The 24001-nt window shown below is 44.1% G+C and overlaps 1 protein-coding gene across 1 annotated transcript in view; it reads left to right on the top strand.

Annotated features, from left to right (window-relative positions):
• Positions 1–2292: 2292 nt before the first annotated feature.
• The window catches only part of LOC115254961 (protein tiptop), a 151707-nt gene continuing 129998 nt past the window's right edge, over positions 2293–24001 (top strand). Inside the window, exon 1 of the mRNA XM_029852653.2 lies at positions 2293–2832. Coding sequence (XP_029708513.2) covers positions 2564–2832 — 269 coding nt within the window. The 5' untranslated portion in view covers positions 2293–2563. The remainder of the gene's footprint in view (positions 2833–24001) is intronic.

A 24001-nucleotide genomic window follows, 5' to 3' on the forward strand; every position in this document is an offset into this window, starting at 1 on the left:
CAGGCTGCTATTAAAGCACTTGCTTCGGCCAACTCCAGGTCGAAGATAGTTGTCGCTCGTCAAACTCAAATCGAGGAGCTGAATTCAGCAAACGCTATTTACCTTGTATGGGTACGTGGCCATTTTTTCATCGCTGGAAATGAAATGGCTGATGAGTTAGCTCGCACTGGAGCATCACATGACTTCATTGGCCCTGAGCCAGCTATTCCGGTATCCAAGTGTTGGGTAAAGCTTCAGATTGACACCTGGGCTGCCACTCAGCACAAACAATATTGGAATAGTTTGGAGTCATGTCGTCCAACAAAATTGTATTGTACTGCGCCATCTCTAGGGGAGGCAAAGTATCTAACAAATCTGTCAAAGCAGAATTGCAGTATGCTGGTCAAAGCATTGACTGGCCACTGCCGACTCAGTTATCACATGGCGAATATTCAGCAAGCTGATTCATTTGCATGTGATAGCTATGAATCCGATTATAGAACTTCGTATCATTTGATATTTAACTGTCCAGTTTTTGCGCAATTGCGTTTCCGAGTACTCGGAAAACACTTATTAAGTGAAACTGATTTCAGAAACCTGAATCTTCAGGACGTTCTGTTGTTCTTGACCCGCTATAGGCTATAGCGACTACCATGAATATCACGTACATATGAATCTCCTGAAACGCCCCTGAGTCCCCGTAGTACCCCATGGAACCCCCTGAGACACCCAAATCCCTCTCCACCCACTGGAATGCCTCTGAGACCCTTTGAAACACCCTTTCAAGTTTTAAGAATAAGGTTTTAGTGTATGATTTTAAACCAAAATATTCATCGGTAAAATATTTTCAAGTTTTCCGATTATGGATACCTAGCCAAAATAGTAGTCGTATTCGAAGAATTATATTTTGTACATGGAAGTTCGATAATAATCACCGTTTGATCGAAATCCCCAACAGAATCGTCAATAAAACACCTTGTCTTCTTGCGAAGAACTAGTGTTGCCCTCCTTTCCTTATGAACAGACCCTAAGCATCACGTATTTTCGTTTTGATTTGATGCATATCCACACTGCGGTGTTTCTATCAAGTCTACACCCCGCCCACAATTCAATCCGTTCCAAGAGAGCTTGAGCCATAAACTCCACTGCTGGTGCTGCCGCTCGCCGCTGCTGCTGTTCGACTGTCTCTGCTACAATACGCTTGGGGGTACTATTTTCAAGAAGTGATATTTCTTTCAGTGCTTTTGAATCGGTCGTCGTCGTCGTCGTCTTCGTCGCTCGCCGCTGAATGATACATGGTCTGGAAACATGTTATTAGCGGCTGGCTGCCACGGACGATTTTTGCATACGTAAAGAGGAAGGCGAAATAGAAGTCGTATATTGCACGATGCTGACTTTTGAACCACTGCACTGACGGAGAACGATAGGCGTAATCGTTTTAATTTACGGACATTTGGCGGAATTCAAGCTTTGCTTGAGGGGAACATTTTTCAGATTAGATGGATACGAACCGACATATTTCAAACAATCCTACCATTTGGCGCAAACGGTATTGAATCCGTACCGATTCTGCTGTCAGTAATGGCAACTAATTGAGAAAAATTACGGCTGTGGTTTGTATGTGAGGGAAATCTCCGATGCACTGTAACTTTTTCCAAAAATATATCGTTTCCTATCACCTGGACAGCTCGGGGACCACTGGGATCCAACATCAGTCTTGCTGCAGCCATCCGGTTGTTGGTGCCTGGCTGGAGGATGATCGTTACTCCTACGGTTGCTGGTCATCACATTTTTCAGCACCCGAAAATTGGTTCAGTTGAATCGAGCTGGACGGAAGAGAAATTTTATAATATTGATAAATTACAGTGAACCTCTTCCGGTGGGTGTGAGTATATGTTAGACTTTTTATTTCAACCTTAGCTCAACTGGTGCAACGTTGAGCACACACAACAGAAGCTTCAAATGGCACCGATGAGTGTGGAGATGTATGAAGATAAATTTTGTGCAAAATTTCATCTAGCTCAGTACGGGTGGTTTGCTCCAATCTGGTCCGATAGTTTGTGTTCAGAGGCAGTACAAGAGTTTGCAGCCGGAACAGGTTTTTGATAGCAAAAGCTATTTATCATTTTTTTTTACAGAAACAACACTAAATTTATTTTAATTTTCTCCAAGGAGATCTATACATGATTTCCTCAATTACTCTCATTATGTTTTATATTTTTTGTATGTTTTTGTAACGCGCTGTACAATATCAGAACATTCATTTAGGTATTGATATTGTACCAATTTTACTGGAACCTTATCTAACGCACGCCTCTGGCACCCATCACCCTCCAGAACCTTATCCCATGTCCAGCAACTTTTGGCACCCTGGAAGGGGAGAGAAAATTTTCATTTTCACGTCTTTCCCTCTTTTGTTTCTTCCGCAGACGACGCAGGCGAAGGCGATACTTGCGGTGACGATGACGGCAGCGGCGACGGCGGTGGTGGTCTTGAACGACCGGAAACGAAAGATGTATTATCGTCTGGGTCAGCCAGTCCATCATCGACACATTCCCCGGAGGGTGCTTCCCCGGTGCAGTTCATGCCAGTAGTGGGCACCACCCGCAGCAGGAAAATTGCACTGTTACGACGAAATCAAACACCGCAATCTTCGTCGTCCCCACCGGCGTCGGTGGTCACGGTGCAACCAGAAGCAGCGCTGGCGCTGGCAGAGGTAGTGAATCGATCGTTGTCCGTGGCCGGGGTCGACCGGTCCTGTGGTGGCGGTCAGTCGCCTTCGCTGATTGATTCACACGACGACGTTGAGCATCGCATTCCAGCCACTTTGATCCATGACCCCAGCGTCGAACGGTGAGTACACACTGGGAACTTACTAACTGGATGGGTGTTTGTTCAACACATCTTACGCTTCTTGGCGTTTATACGTGAAACTATTTTGGGAGCTCCTCTATAAATCCGCGAAAGATGAGGAATAATGGCTTAGGGACAAAAAGTTGAATTTCAAAACGATTTTTATTTTTATTTCAGAACATTTTTTTTTATTTACCTACTGGTTAAGTGCATGTTGAGCTTTTATTCAACCTTTTAAAGAACCTCAAACCAGCTAAAAGCTAAAAATTCATCAAAATTAGGATGTCCAGCATCGCCTCCAAAATAATATTTGATGACCAATTCATCTAGTAGAAGTTTTAAAAACCGTCATAAAACCTAAGAGCTTTTATTTTGGTATAATAGTTGTTTTAAGAACGTGTTCTAGTCTATTTGACTGGAAACTGTTACTTGAGCGACCATCTAGTTGGTTGAAACTTAGTGCGCGTTGTCGGACGCTCTGCCGTCCAAAACTAGTTGTGTTCTCTTTGACGCAGTGTTAATAGTACAGAGATTTTTATCTAATTCCCGTCTATCTAAGCACCGACAAATAATGATCAAATCAATTTTTGCTCCACGACTAGCCCTTTCAAGTCGATTTGGTCTCAATCACTAATTCATAAATTAGCTTCCATATTATACACTTAATTTTGAATATTGTATTTGGTAGTTTTTTTGACGATTATAACAGCTGAGTTCAGCAATGATGGATTGTTTACCTTTTGTACCGGTTTTTGACAGTTGGTGTAATAAGCCTCAGTAAAGTCAATTACCGATGCTTTGCTGTTCTAATTTCGTCAAAAAAGGTTATACAGGATTGAGTGCGATGTAAAAATAATATTGTAAAAGAACCAGGTTGAATCTATTTCCGTCTAGTACACGTCTATTTCGAACAGAACCTGAATTCAATTCCCGTCACACCTTCTTCTTGACACTGTGGTGCATAGTATGATCAAAAATGATGATTTGACCGTAGGTGTTCATTTGAAAAGTCAATCAAACTCTTTGCAATCCAAATCAAAGCATGTGTTTATTGAGCAGAAATCTTTCAAATTGAGATGGATGTAGTTTTTTGAATAACGACCAATAATATGTTTGCCCACCAGATCATAATACGTCATCACAGTGCAACGGAGAAATCATTCTCTGTAGTTGTGAAATATGAGCAGCTTTTGGTGACGGGAATTAGCGCATATGACAAAGTAGATTTTTCCCTGCTAGAAATCACAAGAATTTTGCAGCAGTGTGTTATTTCTGCCTCGAGGATTCTGGGAGAATCCTTCTCAAGATTCTTGGAGAATCCCTCTCAGGATTCTGATAAAATCTCTTTCAGGATTCTGGGAAAATCTCTCTCAGGATTCTGGGAGAATCCCTCTCAGGATTCTGGGAGAATCCCTCTCAGAATTCTGGGAGAATCCCTCTCAGAATTCTGGGAGAATGCCTCTCAGGATTCTGGGAGAATCCCTCTCAGAATTCTGGGAGAATCCCTCTCAGGATTCTGGGAGAATCACCCTCACGATTCTGGGAGAATCCCACTCAGGATTCTGGGAGAATTCCTGTCAGGATTTTGGGAGAATCCCTGTCAGGATTCTGGGAGAATCACCCTCACGATTCTGGGAGAATCCCACTCAGGATTCTGGAAGAATTCCTGTCAGGATTTTGGGAGAATCCCTGTCAGGATTCTGGGAGAATCACCCTCACGATTCTGGGAGAATCCCACTCAGGATTCTGGGAGAATTCCTGTCAGGCTTTTGGGAGAATCCCTGTCAGGATTCTGGGAAAATCCCTCTCAGGATTCTGGGAGAATTCCAGGATTCTGGGAGAATCTGTCTCAGGATTCTAGGAGAATCCATCTCAGGGTTCTGGGAGAATCCCTCTCAGGGTTCTGGGAGAATCCCTTTCAGGATTATTTGAGAATCCCTCTCAGGATTCTGGGAGAATCCCTCTCAGGATTCTGGGAGAATCCCTCTCAGGATTCTGTGAGAATCCCTCCCAGGATTCTGGGAGAATCCCTCTCAGGATTCTGGGAGAATCCCTCTCAGGATTCTGGGAGAATCCCTCTCAGGATTCTGGGAGAATCCCTCTCAGGATTCTGGGAGAATCCCTCTCAGGATTCTGGGAGAATCCCTCTCAGGATTCTGGGAAAATCCCTCTCAGGATTCTGGGAGAATCCGTCTCAGCGTTCTGGGAGAATCCCTCTCAGGATTCTGGGAAAATTCTTCTCAGGATTCTGGGAGAATCCGTCTCAGGATTCTCCCAGAATCCGTCTCAGGATTCTGAGAGAATCCCTCTCAGGATTCTGGGACAATCCCTCTCAGGATTCTGGGAGAATCCCTCTCAGGATTCTGGGAGAATCCCTCTCAGGATTCTGGGAGAATCCGTCTCAGGATTCTGGGAGAATCCCTGTCAGGATTCTGGGAGAATCCCTGTCAGGATTCTGGGAGAATCCCTGTCAGGATTCTGGGAGAATCCCTGTCAGGATTCTGGGAGAATCCCTGTCAGGATTCTGGGAGAATCCCTGTCAGGATTCTGGGAGAATCCCTGTCAGGATTCTGGGAGAATCCCTGTCAGGATTCTGGGAGAATCCCTGTCAGGATTCTGGGAGAATCCCTCTCAGGTTTCTGGGAGAATCCCTCTCAGGGTTCTGGGAGAATCCCTCTCAGGATGCTGGGAGAATACCTCTCAGGATTCTGGGAGAATCCCTCTCAGGATTCTGGGAGAATCCCTCTCAGGATTCTGGGAGAACCCCTCTCAGGATTCTGGGAGAATCCCTCTCAGGATTCTGCGAGAATCCCTCTCAGGATTCTGGGAGAATCCCTCTCAGGATTCTGGGAGAATCCCTCTCAGGATTCTGAGTGAATCCCTCTCAGGATTCTGAGTGAATCCCTCTTAGGATTCTGAGAGAATCTCTCTAAGGATTCAGAGAGAATCCTTTTTAGAATTCTGAGAGAATCCCTCTCGAGTTTTTTTTTTTGAGGTTCATGAAACATATTTGAAAACCAAGAATTCCCTTACACGAAATCGGTACCATTTTACTTATCATCATCATAGCCTAGATAACGCATTACATTTTTTTTTCATGAAAAAAAAAACTTGGTGATTAAAAAAATATCTACAAAGATGTTCTTTTTTTTTTTGGAACAGATGACTGGAAACTTTACCACATGAAATATAATTACCACTTGTACAAAAAACATGCTGACCAAAGATGGTATGCATATGAACATCTTACAAAAAGAAAGCATGCCTAATTTTGCATAACGTAAAATATTAGTTTTTCAAGCTAGACATATTTACGAGCTACGGGTAGATTAATTGCTGTACATAATCGTACAACCAAAACTACCCCATGCTAGGGGTCCTTGTAAATGAACCGTTTTGTCTCGGACATGCCATCCAGGAACGTCAAAGATTTCTTCGGAATTTGTTGTCATTTTGCAGCGCGCACCGCTGGCAGGAAACAAGAGCACGTCCAAAACAAAACTTTCTCTTTGCCATTGAGTGATTTACGGCCGGGATATCCTAAAGTGAGAGGACCCAGAAGGCAAAAAACGTATGGAACAATCGCAGATAGTGAAGCAAATCGACGAATTGCTCGGTTGGGTCACCCAAACACGCACTACTTGCGCTCTCTTACTCTCCCTCTTCCCTGTTCCGAGGAGTGTGATGTTTTCTTCAGAACATGAAATGTCGCTCTTGCTGTGAGGACATTAATCACTTGTAATATCAGCTGTGTGAATCTGGTCGGAATCTACCATGTGATTTTCCTCGCTTCTCGACGACGACGGCTGGTGAAATCTCTCACCATCGTCAGCAGCAGCAGCACCCCGAAAGTCCTCTAACAGTGACGTGGCGAGCAAAAATGATGCTCTCGACAATAACGATCCAGATTTTTATATTAGCTCTATTCACATATTTTCGAAGCATCATCGTTCGACAGCCAACATCACACAAAAATCCAATCAATCATCATCCATATTCTCCATCAAAGGGCGAAACCCGTCTTGGCATCGCATCCAATGCTACACTTGATCACGATCACCTATCCCACCCATCCATCCATCCATCTATCCCGTCCATCCGTTCGTGGCCGTCTGTCTGAATCAACAAGAGAACAAATCGTAGAACCATGACTAAGTAAAAATAAAACCAAAATCAATATTCATTGCTCTTAAAAATAATAATACCAACACATCATAAATATAAATTTCATTATTCGTACCCGCTCTTCTTCCCATCTCAGTTCATCTCCGACGAAAATCTGCAATAGTCGAAAGTCCGGTAATGTTCAGGTCAGGCAGCTCGATTCATACGTGCATATTATGCCGAAATCATGGTTATCTTTCCAACGATTTTGAAAATATTTAGTTATGCAGCGAGTTGAAGAAAAGCTCTTTTTTCAGCACGAGTTTGACATTTATCAAAAGAGTATTGCCTCAGCTTTGAGTGAACCATCAATACTCAAAAAAGGTTTTCAACTAATATGGAACGAGCTCACCAATGAACATCCATCCTTATGCCGAACAAAGAAAAAACGCGGGGACTACTAGAGGCCCTGCTATTGGCTGGCATAGTATGCCAACGAAATCTGTTTTCCGTTCGCACATGCGAAACGACAACTCAAAAAGGACTAAGCATTAAGTAATTCAACGTTTATCGGGACAGCTGACAGCTGCTAATCGTTAAACCAGTTTCAAACCCAATCAACCGTCGCCAAAACCTTTTGCTCTTAGCTTTCCTTGCGAACCATCGCCGCGCTGATTCACTAGCACCGGCCCAGGACGACCAACAACGTGTCTTTTTCAGCCAACAGCAATCCCTCGCATCTGCTTGCCATAGCCAGGAGCGGCAGGCAGACACCAATCTAACCTAAAAATGTGCTCCGCCGAAAAATGCGAGGGAGTTCGGTTCCGCTAAGGATCGGAATCGGACCGACCGGTACGGATCCAACGCAGTGACGGACGACCGCAAGCAGCTGACTCTCAACGTCTAGGGCCACGTGGTGCGGGTGCAACACCGAAGCGGTGTGAGCGATAGAGAGAGAAAGTGAGCACAATGTTTAGCACTCAATAACGCTGTCAGTCAGTCCATCGAAATCCATCAATCAATCAACCTATCAATCAATTCGAATTGAAAAGCATCGCACCTTTTTTTTTGCACTTTGCTGGGCTTGTTGTTTGAGTTGAGCTGAGCTGAACTGTGCTCGGCCGGCGCGCTGCTTGTCTCTCGGTTGCTTTCACCCTTCGTCGTGGACGTCGTCGGCGTCGTCATCGCCGATGGTGTTGAGTTGAGCTTCTAACGATGATAGTTAGGAATAGGGATGGATTTGGTGATTTTGTGTTTATGGAATGTTTATGGAACGTGAATTTGTTGTAGGGTTGATCTTGGCAAGTTGGTTGGTTTCTAGATTACAATACTCAAATAATTAGGCGGTTGAAGCTGAAATCTAACAATACAACTTCGAGCCGCAAGCCTCCTCTCCTCTTCTTGGCGTAACGTCCTCACTGGGACAAAGCCTGCTTCTCAGCTTAGTGATCAATGAGCACTTCCACAGTTTTTAACTGAGAGCTTCCTCTGCCAATGACCATTTTGCATGTGTATATCGTGTGGCAGGCACGAAGATACTCTATGCCCAAGGAAGTCAAGGAAATTTCCTTTACGAAAAGATCCTGGACCGACCGGGAATCGAACCCGTCACCCTCAGCATAGTCATGCTGAAAACCCGTGCGTTTACCGCCTCGGCTATATGGGCCCCCCCATATAGCCGCAAGCCGCAACAGGCATAAATACAGAAGGAAACATGTTAGGGGCTGTCCATAAACTACGTAGACTCTAAGGGGGGGGGGGGGGGGACGGGGGGTCTGGCCAAAGTCTACGCTCCATGCAAATTTCGAAAATTTTGTATGAACAAAAGTCTACGAGGGGGGGGGGTGGGGTTGTCTGAGATGGCCCAAAAAAGTCTACGTAGTTCATGGACAGCGCCTTATTGGTCCAACATGATGCTTCAAGAACGTAATTTTATTTACAGTTTTCAGTAATTGTAAGAAAACAGGATGAACTTTTGAAAACATGCGTTTCATGCGCTAAAATCGTTAAACTCCGTAGGGAGCGCGTTGTACCCCTATCTCCCCTACGCGACAAAACTCGGTTAGTGGTTATCGCTCTCCATCCTCAATCACGCCGCGCCCAAAGCTTGCCAGATCACACTCGACCTGGTCCGCCCATCGGGCTCTCTGCGCTTTACACTTTCTTATGCGAATTGGATCAGTAGCAAACACCAACTTTGCAGGGTTATTGTCCGGTATTCTTTCAACATGCCTTGCCCACTGCATTCTTCCGGCTTTGGCCACCTTCCAGATTCTGGGGCCACTATAGTGGCGCTGTCCATAAACTATGTAGACTTATTTTCGACCATCTCAGACCTCTCCCCCCCTACGCTCTTCCCCCTCCGTAAACTTTTGTTCATACATAAATATGAAAATGTGTATACTTTGCCTAGAAACCCCACCTCCCACTCCCCCCTCAGAGTCTACGTTGTTTATGGACAGGCCCAGAGTGCAGCGGGCTCGTGGTTTTTCCTTCTCCGCCACACACCATTCTCGTGCAGATCACCGAAGATCGTCCTTAGCATGCGTCACCCAGCTATCGAGCCCGGCTCTTTGCATTACACCTTCCAGAGCGATGTTGAAAAGTAGGTATGAAAGTCCATGTCTAAGGCGCTGTCCATAAGCTACGTAGACTCATTTTTGACCATTTGAGTTCCCTCCTTCCCACTTAGATTTTTCTCTTTCAGCGTTGAATCTGCCGTGTACCTTGCTGCAGCATTACCGCCTTCTCTCTTCCAAAATTGTTCTGCACTCCTCGTCGAGCTATTTGTTCCGTCAACTGCGTTCCATGTACCCGATGGTTGTAGGCCATTTTCGTTCGTTAGCTGGTGGGCACTGAACTTCCTATCTGATCGTTCAGGTCTCTTGACGTCGTGGCAGGGACAGCAGTCGTACTCGCGTTCGAGCTGCTCAGAACATGTATCCTTATTATCATCAGTGCTTCCGGAGTGTGGGCTGTGCACGTTAATAATGCTGAAGTGTAAGAATCGGCCCATCGCCGAACTCGTATGAATCTTGAACAAATATTTTCCCTGCTCCTGACAGTCGATCCTGATTCTTCCAGAACATCATCTACGGTTAAACTACTTTTTATCTTCTCGATTGTTTATGATTTTCGGCCAATAATCCTGCTTTCACAGTGTCCAATTACAGCTGATCACCTCCAAGTTTCTCAACAGTGGCAGTAATGACATCGTAGGACGACAGAAGTGAATAGCTGAATAACTGGCATGACATGCATACTTCGAAACAGTAGCTCCAACTCCTTTTAACTGGTGAATCAACTCAGCAAAGCGACGAGAATGTCCCATTAACAGTTTTTCTTTTAATACCATCTTGATGGATCTATGAATGTAGTTTTGCATTGCAAATCCCTTCTTCGCAAACGTGTTCCACAGGGAGTTCCATACTTCCTTCGCAGTACCCTTGTCGTGGATGTTATGAAAAGATTCGCTTAACGAAACTGCGCCCATACTCTTTGGAGAAGATTTTTTTCGGTATGAAGGCTTATTTCAATAATACTAATGTTACATTCAAACCTCTTTTTATGTAGGTTAATTTTAGGCTCTTCTTATTTATGCAACATAAAAGAGGAAGAGCTACTCAGAACCAACTGTGCATAAAGTGTAATAATGACGGTAACTATGGCTACGACAGCCAGGGGTGTTTATAGGGAAAAACAAACACAGGCTTTAAGGTTGATACCACGAGGTCTCAGGGACGTTTAAGTGGCTTTCAGGGTCCTCCCAGGATGTTTCAGAGGATTCCAGGGAGTCTCAGGGGCGCTTCAGGTTGTTCCAGTGAAGTTCCAGCGGGTCTCAGGAGAATTTCAGCTGGTTTCATGGGATACCAAGAGATCTCTAGGGCGTTTAAGGGATTCTGGGAGGTTTCGGGTGGTCTCAAGAACGTTTAAGGAGGTCTCAATGGCGTCAGAGGGTTCCAAAGGGCTCCAGAGGGTCTCAGGGCCATTCAAGAATGGTGTCCGGGGTATTGTACAGGCGTTGTCTGGGGTTCCGAAAGGTCTCAGATGCGTTACATGAGGTACGAGGGGGTCTTGAGGGATTTCAGAGGCATTTCAGGCAGTTTCAGAGGATTTTCGAAGGATTTCAGAAGTGTTACGCAGGCGTTTTGGGGGGTTTGGAGACATGGGGTCCAAAACGGTTTCAAGAGATGTCAGAGACATTTCTGGAAGTTTCAGAAGTTTCACATTTCAGAGTGTTTCAGAGACGTTATGCAGGCGTTTCTGGTGATTTCGGAGAGTTGCAGGTGCGTTACATAGGGTCCGGGGGTTTTGGAGGGTATCGAAGGTGTCCGAGGAGGATTTAGAGGGATGTTGGGGCATTACAGGCGGGTTTCAGAGAGGCATAACACAGGTGTTATCAGGGGTTTCAGAGGGTTTCATATGCGTAACATGCGGTCCCAGGAGATTTTAGGGGGATTTTGGAAATATTTCAGGAAGCTTCTGAGGAATTAAGAGGCGTAACGGGTGCATTTTCGGTGGTTTCGGAGGGTTTCCGGTGCGTTACAAGCTCAGGTAAAATATTATCTCCTGAACGCCCAATAAAAACACCACCCCCGGCGAAGACTGGCGCTTGAGCCTAGCTATTTAGTACTGAAGTTGGAGGATATGCTAATGCAGTACCCCTAGCTTCCGGGAAGGTAAGCTCAGTTCCCTGAGTTAGTGGGTTGGTGTCAGGCCCTGCGAGCCAGCCGTAAAAAGACAAGCATTTAAAAATCAAAAAAAAATTAAGGTGCTTTACATAGGATCTGAGGGGGTTTGAGGAGAATTTCTGACGCATTTCAGGTGGTCTTAGGAGGTTTCAGGTGGACTCATGGGGTTTAGAAGGGGTTCCGTGGGGTCTCTGTGGTGCTTCAAACTATTGAAACGCTCTGAAATCCCCGTAATATCTTTGATTTTTTTTTTTATTTGATAATGTTGGCATCTGCTGCTCCATTTAAAACACTATTTGATCAATATTGTGCTGTTGTTAGTGGTCAGTCATTCTCCTGTATGCAGGATCAAAAATGGTTGTGCGGACCCACAAGCAGAGATACTTGCAGGAAACTCCCGCCAGGGGAAAAGAATCTCCTTCCAGAAAATAGTTCTCTCAAACAACTGCAAAATCAAGACCTCAATTTACTCCCAATAGATGCAGTATGCAGTGCTGTGCAAATGGTTTCAATCGGGTATCCTGATGGTCTCTCACTTTCCCAATACATGATGAGATATGTAGGAATATGTATATTTGTGCGTATTGTGTATGTATGTGATTTACGATATGACAGATAATACTTGTGTTTTTGTTATATATTTAGCTGAAAAGTATTGCTGTGTGCTTTCAACCCTATTTGATGCACTTTTCGAAAAGCTACATCTATTTTATTGTTATTTTTTTTTTTTTTTAGAAGGGAAAATTTTGCCTGTCTCGATCATTTTGTCTATCCCCTGTAGTACTTAGACCGTGCTTGAAGAGAGTTGTAAGTGTTTGGCATGTTCTAGCGACAAATACCAAGGACGATTTTCGATGACCTGCAGGTGTTGGAGTGAGTGGTAGCGAAGTATTTCACTTCCAGCAAAGCACTAAACTCTTAGTTAGCGGTCTATGATATTTATCATGACGAGGAATCATGAGTAAGAACTACAGGGGATAGACAAAATGATCGGGACAGGTAAAATTTTCACATCTCAAAAATTTCAAAATCACGTCATAAATGGTCAAAATTTCATTGCGGTCGAGTCATTGAATCCGGAGATGAAATAGCTTAAAATTAGATATCGAATAATTATACCTTTTTCTAAAATCTTTATAACTTCGTGCAGAATAGCCCGATCTTTTCCAAATTTTGACCACTGAAACACAACTAAAGACTGGACTCGAAAAAAATGAGACACAAAGAATAATGTATAACTTTTGATTGCGTGCACAAAAATCGCTGATTTTTTTACCAGGAATAGTACATTATGTGTAACTAATGCCATAAAAATTTCATCAAAATCGGTTATGTGTTGGCGGAGATATCGTTGAAAGAAGAATCTTGGGCGAACAAACACTTTAAAAAATATCTTTTTTTTTACCTAAAACTGTAGAGCCAAAAATACTGAACCGATTTCAATCAAAATTTTTCTGTGCAAAAAGTATGTATGAAGAAGTATTGTGTCAAAATTGCATTCAATTTGATCCAACCGTTAAAAAGTTATAGTCATATATGTAGCACTATGTCGCAATATGCAGATGTGGTTTTCAATCTGCTCTAATTTTTAAAATGTTCAACCAAATTGGCTGAAATTTTCACTGAAAACAGTTTAACACAACAATTTTATAAAATCGGGATAGTTTTGTCAATTCTGCAGTCAAAATAGTGCACACTGATTTTAAAATGTTAAAAAGTGCCCAAAATTTGGAAAACTTGTTTTTTTGTTTGAATTGTTAAAAAAAAAGTACTGAACTGATTATAATAAAATTTTCACTACTTATTTACTTGGAGAACCTATAGTCGAATTTTCAGACGTTTTCATAAGCTAACAGCAAAGTTATAGCCTAAACAAATTTTAAAATGGACGTCCAAAATTTCCAAATCACATTTTATTGTCTCGACAATATTTGCGCCAATACTGAACCGATTTGAATGAAATTTTTAGTGTTACGGTTTGGCTTCGCAGTCTTAAGGGGAATGGAAAACACTAGTTTTTAGGGTATTAACTTCACATAATATGCTATTTTTGATTAAAAATCAGCTATTTTTGTGAATGCAATCAAAAGTTATACATTATATAGTGTGTCTCATTTTTTTCGAGTCCAGTCTTTAGTTTATCAACTTACAGTAAAAATTTGAGAATATTTGTTGCACTTTTCGAAATGTTACACCTACTTGAAATTTTTTTGAGAAATGATCATTTTGTCTATCCCCTGTATGTTGCACGCTTTCACCCGACTCACCATTACAAAGTCACTTCTGGATGGTGAGCGAAGCTAAAAGATTCAAACAAGTAATTCAGTTTGTTCGAATCATCACGGGATAACAGGATCCTACATCATCACGGTAGTTTAGTATCAAATGCAACTCCCCTTGAGCTATGATTCCAAAGATTTCGTTACGTTGGGAACAGCTCGCTGTCGTAGTGTGATGAAATGGGTAAAAAATGGCTCTAATTCCAAAGGAGGGTTAACGAATAATCGCACGTCGAGACAATCCGATGCAGTATGAACTTCCATCATACTTTTCACAAGTACTAGGAATAATAGAACGATAATCCAATTTGAGACGAAACTCGTAATAAAAGTAGGGAGTTTTTTTTATATTTCTTCGAAGTACATACACTCCCGTTCAAAAGTATGGGGTCACCCCCTCAGAGAGATGTCATTTTTTTAGGCCCATATCTCCACCTTTCATATTTGTTGAAATTTACATACTGAAATTTAACGTAAAGTTGCCTCATTTTTTGAAGCGTGGTAAAATGTGCTAACTTTACTAACATTTTTATATACAAAAATCGTTAAATACGTTAAAAGACAATTACACCGTCTTCGACCTTGCGGCCTCTACAGACTGAACAATACTAACATTTGACAACGGACAACACATATAACACCCAGTGGCCCAGTGAAGAATTTTTCGTCCGACGAAAAGTTTTCCCCGACTGGAGCGGGAATCGAACCCACACTCCGAGGCTTACGAGACACCTAAACGACTGACGCCGCTAACCGCTCGGCCACGGAGCCCAGACGAGCCCAGGCCCCGAAGTTGAAGACATCAAACGTAAATTTAGTTAATTATCTTTGAAATGAGCCAAAAATAATTAAAATTGAACTATTGAGGACGAAGATATCACCAAATCACTATTCCATGTTTTACGAAAGTTACCCCAAACTTTTGGCCGATACATCATATTGAGGGGTGACCCCAAACTTTTGGTCGATGACATCAAGGATTAATTAACTTATTAACTTTTTTTCTAGATTTTTTAGCTACGTTCTGTAAAAATCAGTTGAAAGCTAATAGAAAATGGGTCATATTACCGCTCTCATCTTAAAATTTGGTCGACCCAACTTCCAGCGACACTGCCGTAAGTTTATATTCATTTTTTTTAGAAAATTTGGCAACTTTGAGTTAAGTTTACATACAATTTTTTTTTTGAAAAAGTTTCTTTTAAATCATGTTCAAAGTTTCTTTGACTTATTATCTTTTGAATGAAACCTTGGGTTTTGAAATCGGACGCAAATTGGCGGAGATATGGGCCTAAAAAAATGACATGTTTTTGAGGGGGTGACCCCAAACTTTTAAACGGGAGTGTACATTAACTCGATCCGATTTTTATTTTCAATCATATCAGATAGTCTCTGAAGAGAATCTTCTGTTATCTTTTTACTGTTCAGTCAAATTTAGCGATATCATAAGATGTTCTTGAAGGGCAAATTTCTTCTTAATTAATAGAAAGCAACTGAACCTTTCGACATGAATAAAAACAACCTCTTTAGAAGTTTGGTTACATTTAGGACACCTTATTTCTCAAAAACATCCCTTTGGGACAACTTTCAACTGTAATCTATGGTCCCGGCAGGGTTTTCCACGACAAAATTTATAGACAAATTTATGGTGACACTTTCTGTTCCACGTTCGACACTATCGGACCACCATCGTCAGCCTTTTCTTACTTATTCAATATACACCGACCGACAAATCCTTATGCCAACGCATGTCCGACCTGATCCTGAGCCTGCATATCCAAAAGGATGGCACTTCACTCCCACCCACCATCATGTGCGTACTACAGAAAATGGAAATCTCTACACCCGAAGGAGTTGTTCATACACACTTTCTATTAGTGTCCTTTTTCTGTATGGCCTACGAGATCCCCCGCCACCACACCACCGAGCCCATCTCAAGTGGAGCAAGGCCATCGCCGTAGTGCTCTCGCTTTTTGCCACTTTCCGCCTGTCGATGCGACAACTAACAACACGGCCTCGGCGGCGGTGACGACGTTTGACTTTGGTTTCCGTTGAGTGCTGCTCTGCTTCTGACCCATCATTATCACGTGGTAAAATGGAATTCAATTTTTGGCACTACACCACCCTTGCCACCAACCAACGACAACAGTAGTGGCAGCAGCAGCAGCAGCACAGATCGTCGCCCAAAAGAGGTCGTGACCTTCCCCCTCGGTTAGGCTCCGGAAATGGTGTCTATCCGTCGTCGTCGTCGCTTCGCCTGGTGATCACTTTGGGCTGATAGGCCACAGGCAGCAGCGTTTTGTTTCTGCCCTATCTCTCTCTCCTCCCGGAAGGGGTAAGTGTTGATGGAAGACTTGCCTCAACGGGCCGTCAAAGGAGGATTGCCTTGTGCATAGTCATTTTTTTTCGGGCATTTCCGAGCACTTCCTCACAGCAGTTGTCTATCGGTTGTCTCTCTTGTCTGCGAAGGCTCCGGGAGGCCTTCGATGCATTTTTATTTTCTCCACATTTCGACCATTGCCATTGATTTAGTGCCAGAGCAGACGGCCGGCGGCGAAGCGAAAATCAACTGCTATCAGTATGACGCGATAAAAAATTTCAACGCTCTTTTTTTTTTGCGGCCCCAACCATCTCGCTATCACATCAAATAAACAAATGCACTTGTTAGAAAATCACTTGATTTTTTCGGAATTTCCACAACAAATCAGAACCTGCGAAACGTACTGATGCTCATGGGCGTATACAAGGGAGATGTTTGGATGCCATGATTTTAAGTGTCATTTTATAGTTTTGCTTTTTTACTATAGACTAGAATAATAACCTTTTTAAGAAACCTATGCTTAAGTGGATGGAAGGTGAGGGGCGTTCAAGCTATATTCTCAGATTTTAGAGGAGGAGAGGGATGCATTGAGATCTTATGGGACTGTTTATGGTAGATTCAGTCCACACAATTAGCTATATGAGTGTGATGATTGAGGTTCATCCTTATACAGGTCACAAGGAACAATATTTTTTCAAGTTCTGAGTTGAATAACTATTAGTAAGTTTCCAATAAGCGAACATTGCGACAATAAACGAAATGAACCAGCCGAGGGTTGAAAATCTCGATAATACAATAAATAATAATAATAATGACTTGATTTAACCGTCAAGATTGCGTCTATGATCGACCCACCCTTCCGGAATACGAAATATTTAGTTACTTGAGAGACCTTCTAAACCCTCGGTGTACCTTAACAGTCTGTTGAGAGTGGTCCTCTCGAGCACCTTCCCTGTCTTGTCGCGTCTGTATATTGTTTCCCAACCTTTGGCAATGATCTTTGTCGCTTCCAAACCTCTGGAAAAACTCCCTCGTCCAGCCATGATAGCAGCTAATCCATGTATTAGATCTGAACATCCTGGGAGCTTACTGGAAATTTATATTTTTAAGGACATGATCAAAACTCCCTCTGGACCTGGAACGTTACCAACGCTATAGGCACTCTCTTCAAATTACGTCGTGCTCTCTGCATCCATCGCATGTTCTTAAAGTAACGTCAATAATTACTCTGCTACGTTTCGGCTACGGGTACTTTTAGTACCAACATTAAGCATGACCAGTACCTGCAGCAGGATCTGATTGTGGAAACAGCTTCACCATTTCACGGCCTAGTCACCCGTTATTATACTACCGGTTTACATCCTGCTAACACGACCGTAATACAGACCAGCTTCTACGTGAATTGCTCGATCAACCACCGCGAAAACGCATAGAACATAGAAGCCTTCGTAGGATGTAGACATCAACTTTTGGATTTCCCCGTTGTCCATATCGCCGCCATGGCAATATCCTTCCCCCACTCAAACACTTGTCAGCTGTGGCTTTTTTAAATACCAGGCACCTTGGGCGAACAAATCGAGCACTTGGCAGAGTTTAGGCAGTCTCTTGCGTCATGGCCTTCACCTCCGCATCCATCGCCCACAAAGCTTGTTCCTGTCAGGACATTAACAGTCTCACGACTTGTGTCGTGGTTCAAGGCACTTGAAGCAAACCTCAGGTGACTCGTGTATTACCTGCGGACATACCGACCAGTCTACCTAGAGGCCAACTGTGGTCCGGTCGTGCCTTTCCGTAGCCAAACGGCTGCGATGACCACATGCATCTCGTACTATTGTCGTAGTGCCGTGACAATCTCTTCCATGCTCGTGATCTCATCCATATGTTTACCTTTAATGATCTTATTAGTGACCTACCCCGCCAAACATGTGTAGGAGGCGCAATTTCGAATTTTACCGCGCTGGAGCTTAAGGATCAAATCGCCTGTACGAGCACGTTGACCACTGTGCACGTCCGCTCCAGGATACACGCGCTTGGCATTGCTTCTCATCCATCACTTTCCGGATTGGCTCCTGCTCTTCTACCTTTCCTTGGCTTAGTGTTCTTACTTGTTTGTCGCATCGCGTCAGGCGTATCCTTCCGGCTACCCGCTAATGCTGAGGCCTCCAACTGGGTAGACTTCGGCATCTTCAGCTTCACGGGCCCTGCTTATCATAAGTTTATCATGGTTTTGTTTGACCACCTTCGTTGACTTATGAAGTCTAATCAAGTCCTGCATGGAGTCTTTGTTGATGTTTGATTTCGAAGGTGCAAAGTCAATGAAGAAGTCAAGCTGCAGCGGAGCCACATCCATGGAAAAAGCTTGTTCTTGTTGCTGGCCCTCATCAAAGAAACTCCATTCATGACTTCTCCCAGCATGTTAGCTGGACAGAATGGAGTTTCCTATCCTTTGGCATAAATTACTTAATTAACACTTTTAATTGGGCGGGTTTAAATGGTGAACTCATACCATCGCAACAGGTGATCCGTAGACTATTCAAAGCAAGCTGAGACAGCGAATGTGGCACCTCTAGAGAACTGCTTGAGTACAGTAAAAGCAACCATAAACAACGCAGGCGAGAGTAACATCGGGTATGTAGAGCAGAATCTACGGAACGGATGGTTCGATGAATTCAATGAGTAGTGCCGGACGCAGTGCGTGCGGTAATTCTGCAGCAAGGAACGTGGCAAAATGATTGTAAAGCCAACCTTCGCACTCCACATACCTAGCTTGACAGCAGTCTGTGCTGCCGGTATCTATTTTAGTATGCAATGCATCGTGTCAAGGGCCTTCAGTCACATAGCATGGATGTTAAAAGAAAGTGTTACAGCAGTGACTCGGAAAGAGATCGGCAATTTCGTGGGTCACTGTGGATTCGCAGCCTGCATACGGTTATATAGACCTGGGATCCATTTATGATTGGGAAAACAGGAGTAAACTACTCGGTACTGGAATAAAACTACGCTGTGGCCATCCCCAACCGACACGCATGTCGTGGATTTCGAATTCACCGATGAAAGCCAATCGAACCAAATAATAGTAAAGGTCCACGATGATTATCCTTAACCGATTCAAGATTTTTCCCTGATTTTCAATAGGAATTTCAACTGGGTCACTTCCTAAATGTTTACGCGGGATTTCTTTGGAAGTTTCACCTGAGACTTCACTCGGAGTTATTCCACGTACTTCTCTCAGAAGATTCCTTCCGGTGTTAGCCCTGGCATACTTTCTAGAGTTTTCTGAATTTTATCTGAACATTATCCTAAGATTTTTTTTTCGGAGTGCCTCTAAGATTTCTTCAAGAGCTATTGCTGATGGAGTTCTTCCCACGATTTTTTTAAGAGCTTTTTTAGGCTTTTCCTCGTAGTTGTTTACCAGATTACTAGGAGTGATCTAGCTGAGTTTTTAATTTCAGATTTTCACCGGATTTTTCCAGGAGTGGGATACATACAGACATACATACATACATTTATTTGATCAACATCACATTCAAGACAAGACATAATCAACAATAGTTAGTACGCCACAATACTCGGTTTATGGCATCCGCTCTCCATCCTCGGTCGCGCCCAATGCTCGCCAGGTCACGCTCCACCTGGCCATCGTGCTTTCTGCGCTGCACGCCTTCTTGAGCCAACCGTATCAATAGCAAACACCAGCTTTGCAGGGTTGTTTTCCAGCATTCTTGCAACATGCCCAGCCCATCGCATCCGTCCGGCTTTGGCCTACTTCTGGATGATGGGTTCGCCGTTAAGTGCAGCGAGCTCGTGGTGCATCCTTCTCCGCCACACACCGTTCTCCTGCACACCGTCGAAGATCTTCCTTAGCACGCGTCGCTCGAAAACTCTGAGTGCTTGTAGGTCCTCCTCCAGTATGGTCCAAGTCACACTTAGAGGACCACTTGGTCTTATTAGTGTTTTGTACATGGTACACTTGGTGCGTGGGTGAATCTGTTTAGAACGCAGCTTGTTCTGGAGCCCGTAGTAGGCCCGACTACCGCTGATGATGCGCCTTCGGTTTTCACGACTCACGTTGTTTTCAGCCGTCAGTAAGGATCCGAGGTAGACTAATTCCTTCTCCACCTAAAAGGTATCGCCGTCTATCGTAACATTTCTACCCAAACGGATCCGGCCGTGCTAGGTTCTTCTTCTTCTTCTTTATGGCTCTACGTCCCCACTGGGACTTGGCCTGCCTTACTTCAACTTAGTGTTCTTTGAGCACTTCCACATTAATTGAAGGGCTTTCTTTGCCTGCCATTGCATGAATTTGTACCTTGTACATAAGGCAAGTACAATGATACACTATGCCCAGGGAGTCGAGAAAATTTTCCCGATTGGAACAGGAATATAACCCGCCATCTCCGGATTGGCGATCCATAGCCTTAACCACTAGGCTAACTGGAGACTCGACTGGTTCTGCCTACCAGAATGTACTTTGTTTTGAGGCATTCACCACCAGTCCGACCTTTATTGCTTCGCGTTTCAGGTGGGTGTACAGCTCTGTCACCGTTTCAAATATTGTGGTGGTAATGTCCATGTCGTTCGCAAAGCACACAAATTGACCGGATTTTGTGAAAATCGTTCCCCGGTTGTTGGGCCCGGCTTGTCGCATTACACCTTCCAGAGTGATGTTGAAGAGTAGGCATGAGAGTCCGTCCCCGGCGAGATTCGAATGAACTGGATAGTTCACCCGAAACCCTTACGCAGTTTTGCACACCGTCCATCGTTGCTTTAATCAGTCTAGTCAGCTTCCCAGGAATACCGTTTTCGTCCATCTCTGCGCGGTCGATACTGTCGCAGGCCGCTTTGAAGTCGATGAACAGGTGATGCGTTGGGACCTGGTATTCACGGCATTTCTGGAGGATTTGCCGTACGGTGAAGGTCTGATCCGGTGTCGATCGGCCGTCGATGAAGCCGGCTTGATAACTTCCCACGAGCTCATACGTTTTAGGTGACAGACGACGGAAGATGATCTGGGATAGCACTTTGTAGGCGGCATTCAAAATGGTGATCGCTCGAAAGTTCTCACACATTAACTTGTCGCCTTTCTTGTGGATGGTACAGATTATCCCTTCCTTCCACTCCTCCGGTAGCTGTTCGGTTTCCCAGATCTTGACTACTAACTGGTGCAGACAGGTGGCCAACTTTTCCGGGCCCATCTTGATGAGTTCTGCTGCGATACCGTCCTTACCAGCCGCTTTGTTGTTTTTGAGCTGGTGGATGGCATCCTTAACTTCCCTCAGCGTGGGAGTTGGTTCGTTCCCATCCTCTGCTGCACCAACATAGTCATTTCCTCCGCTGCCTTGGTCCTCCGTGCCTACATTCTCTTCGCCATTCAGGTGCTCGTCGAAGTGCTGCTTCCACCTTTCGATCACCTCACGTTTGTCCTTCAGGAGGCTCCTGTCCTTATCCCTGCAGATTTCGGCTTGCGGCATGTAGCCTTTGCGGGATGCGTTGAGCTTCTGGTAGAACTTGCGTGTTTCCTGTGAACGGCACAGCAGTTCCATTTCCTCGCACTCCGCTTCTTCCAGGCGGCGCTTTTTCTCCCAGAAGAGACGGGTCTGCTGCTTTCGCTTCTGTCTGTATCGCTCCACATTCTGTCGGGTTCCATCCTGCAGCATTACCGCCCGCGCTGCATCCTTCTCCTTCAGAACCGCTCTGCACTCCTCGTCGAACCAATCGTTTCGTCGACTCCGTTCTACGTACCCGATAGTGCTCTCGGCTGCGTTGTTGATGGCTGCTTTCACTGTACTCCAGCAGTCCTCTAGAGGGGCCACATCGAGCACACCCTCGCCCGGCAACGCTGCCTCGAGATTCTGCGCGTATGCGGTGGCGACATCCGGTTGCTTCAGTCGCTCTAGATCGTACCGGGGCGGCCGCCGGTAATGTACGTTGTTAATAACGGAGAGTTTTGGGCGCAGTCCAACCATCACCAGGTAGTGATCAGAGTCGATATTAGCGCCATGATAGGTCCTGACGTCGATAATGTCGGAGAAGTGCCGTCCATCAATCAGAACGTGGTCGATTTGCGATTCCGTTTGTTGTGGTGATCTCCAGGTGTAACGATACGGGAGGCTGTGCTGGAAGAAGGTGCTACGAATGGCCATGTTCTTGGAGGCGACGAAATCGATGAGGCGTAGGCCATTTTCGTTCGTCAGCTGGTGGGCGCTGAACTTTCCAATCGTCTGTCTGAATTCCTCCTCCTGACCTACCTGAGTATTTAGATCCCCTATGATGATCTTGACGTCGTGGTTTGGGCAGCGGTCGTACTCGCGTTCGAGCTGCGCGTAAAATGCGTCTTTGTCATCATCAGTGCTTCCGGAGTGAGGGCTGTGCACGTTTATTATGCTAATGTTGAAGAATCGGCCCTTGATCCTCAACCTGCACATTCTTTCGTCGATCGGCCACCAACCGATCACGCGCCTCTGCATATCACCCATCACTATAAAAGCTGTCCCCAGCTCACGTGTGTTGCCGCAACTCTGGTAGATGGTATGATTACCTCTAAACGTTCGCACCATAGATCCTGTCCAACACACCTCGTGCAGCGCTACGATTCCGAACCCGCGGTCCTTCAGTATATCGGCGAGTATGCGGGTGCTCCCGATGAAGTTGAGAGATCTGCAGTTCCACGTACCGAGCTTCCAATCGCAAGTCCCTTTTCGTCGCTGTGGTCGTCGCCATTGGTATCGGTTCGCATTCTTCTCTTGTTGATTTTCCGGTGCTAGTCTTTTTTACGGCTGGCTCGCAGGGCCTGACACCAACCCACTAACCCAGGGAGCTGGGCTTACCTTCCCGGAAGCTACGGGTTCTGCATTGGCATTTCCTCCAACTACAGTGCTAAAAAGCTAGGCGCGAGCGCCAGTCTTCGCCGGGGGCGGTGTTTTTAATGGGCGCCCAGGAGATAATATTTTACCTGAGCTTCCACCCGCCTTCAGGGAAAAAATCATAGGGAAATTAAAGAAAGAACTCGCTTGAAGAATGTTATGAGAAACTGCGAAAAAAAATGAAGAAGGAATTGCGATCAAATTTCAAGGGGGAATCCTGGAAGAAGTTTATAGAAGAATCATAGTTATAATTTCGAAATCCAGCTCAACGAATATACGTCCAAGTTCATGTTCAATGCTGTGTAAGGTACTCAGCAATCATATGGACTGTGAAATCATTGATTGGACTCCTGAATGTTTTCTTCCTGATGTTTTAGACTATTTGGATATAATTTCTTCTTAACCCTTTGGAGCGTTAAAACCGAGCATAACGAACGTGTTCGAGACCAGCGATGTTACGGCCACAATGGCGAAATCATCCGGTCTTAAAGACAATTTTGGTGGATATGGTAAATCAATTTCTTGCTATTTACTCATAAGAATTCTTTGAAAAAATAAATTATAAATACCTAAATATTCCTTGACAGTTTTTTTCGTTTTCAAAATGGTCTTGCAAAAAAAAATTGGAGGAATTTAGCGTTTTATTGGAATTTCTTGCTTGATAAATATTGCTCATTTTCCCTTATTTTTTTACTAAGTTCTTCAATGATATTTTTGAATTATTTTGTAAAATATAGAGTAGAGTGGGGCAAAAGTTCGAGTGGGGCAAGAGTTTCTTTTGAAGTTTTTGAGTTCAATTCAAATTATTTCTTTCGGGTGTCAAGGTTGCTCGAAGCCTTTTTAAAAAAGAGTCTTTCACTCCAAAAATTATGAAAATAGATCAATATTTCGAAAAGTTATGACAAAATGTTGGTT

Source organism: Aedes albopictus, chromosome 2 (assembly GCF_035046485.1).
Source record: "Aedes albopictus strain Foshan chromosome 2, AalbF5, whole genome shotgun sequence".
In the NCBI taxonomy this organism is placed as follows: Eukaryota; Metazoa; Arthropoda; class Insecta; order Diptera; family Culicidae; genus Aedes; species Aedes albopictus.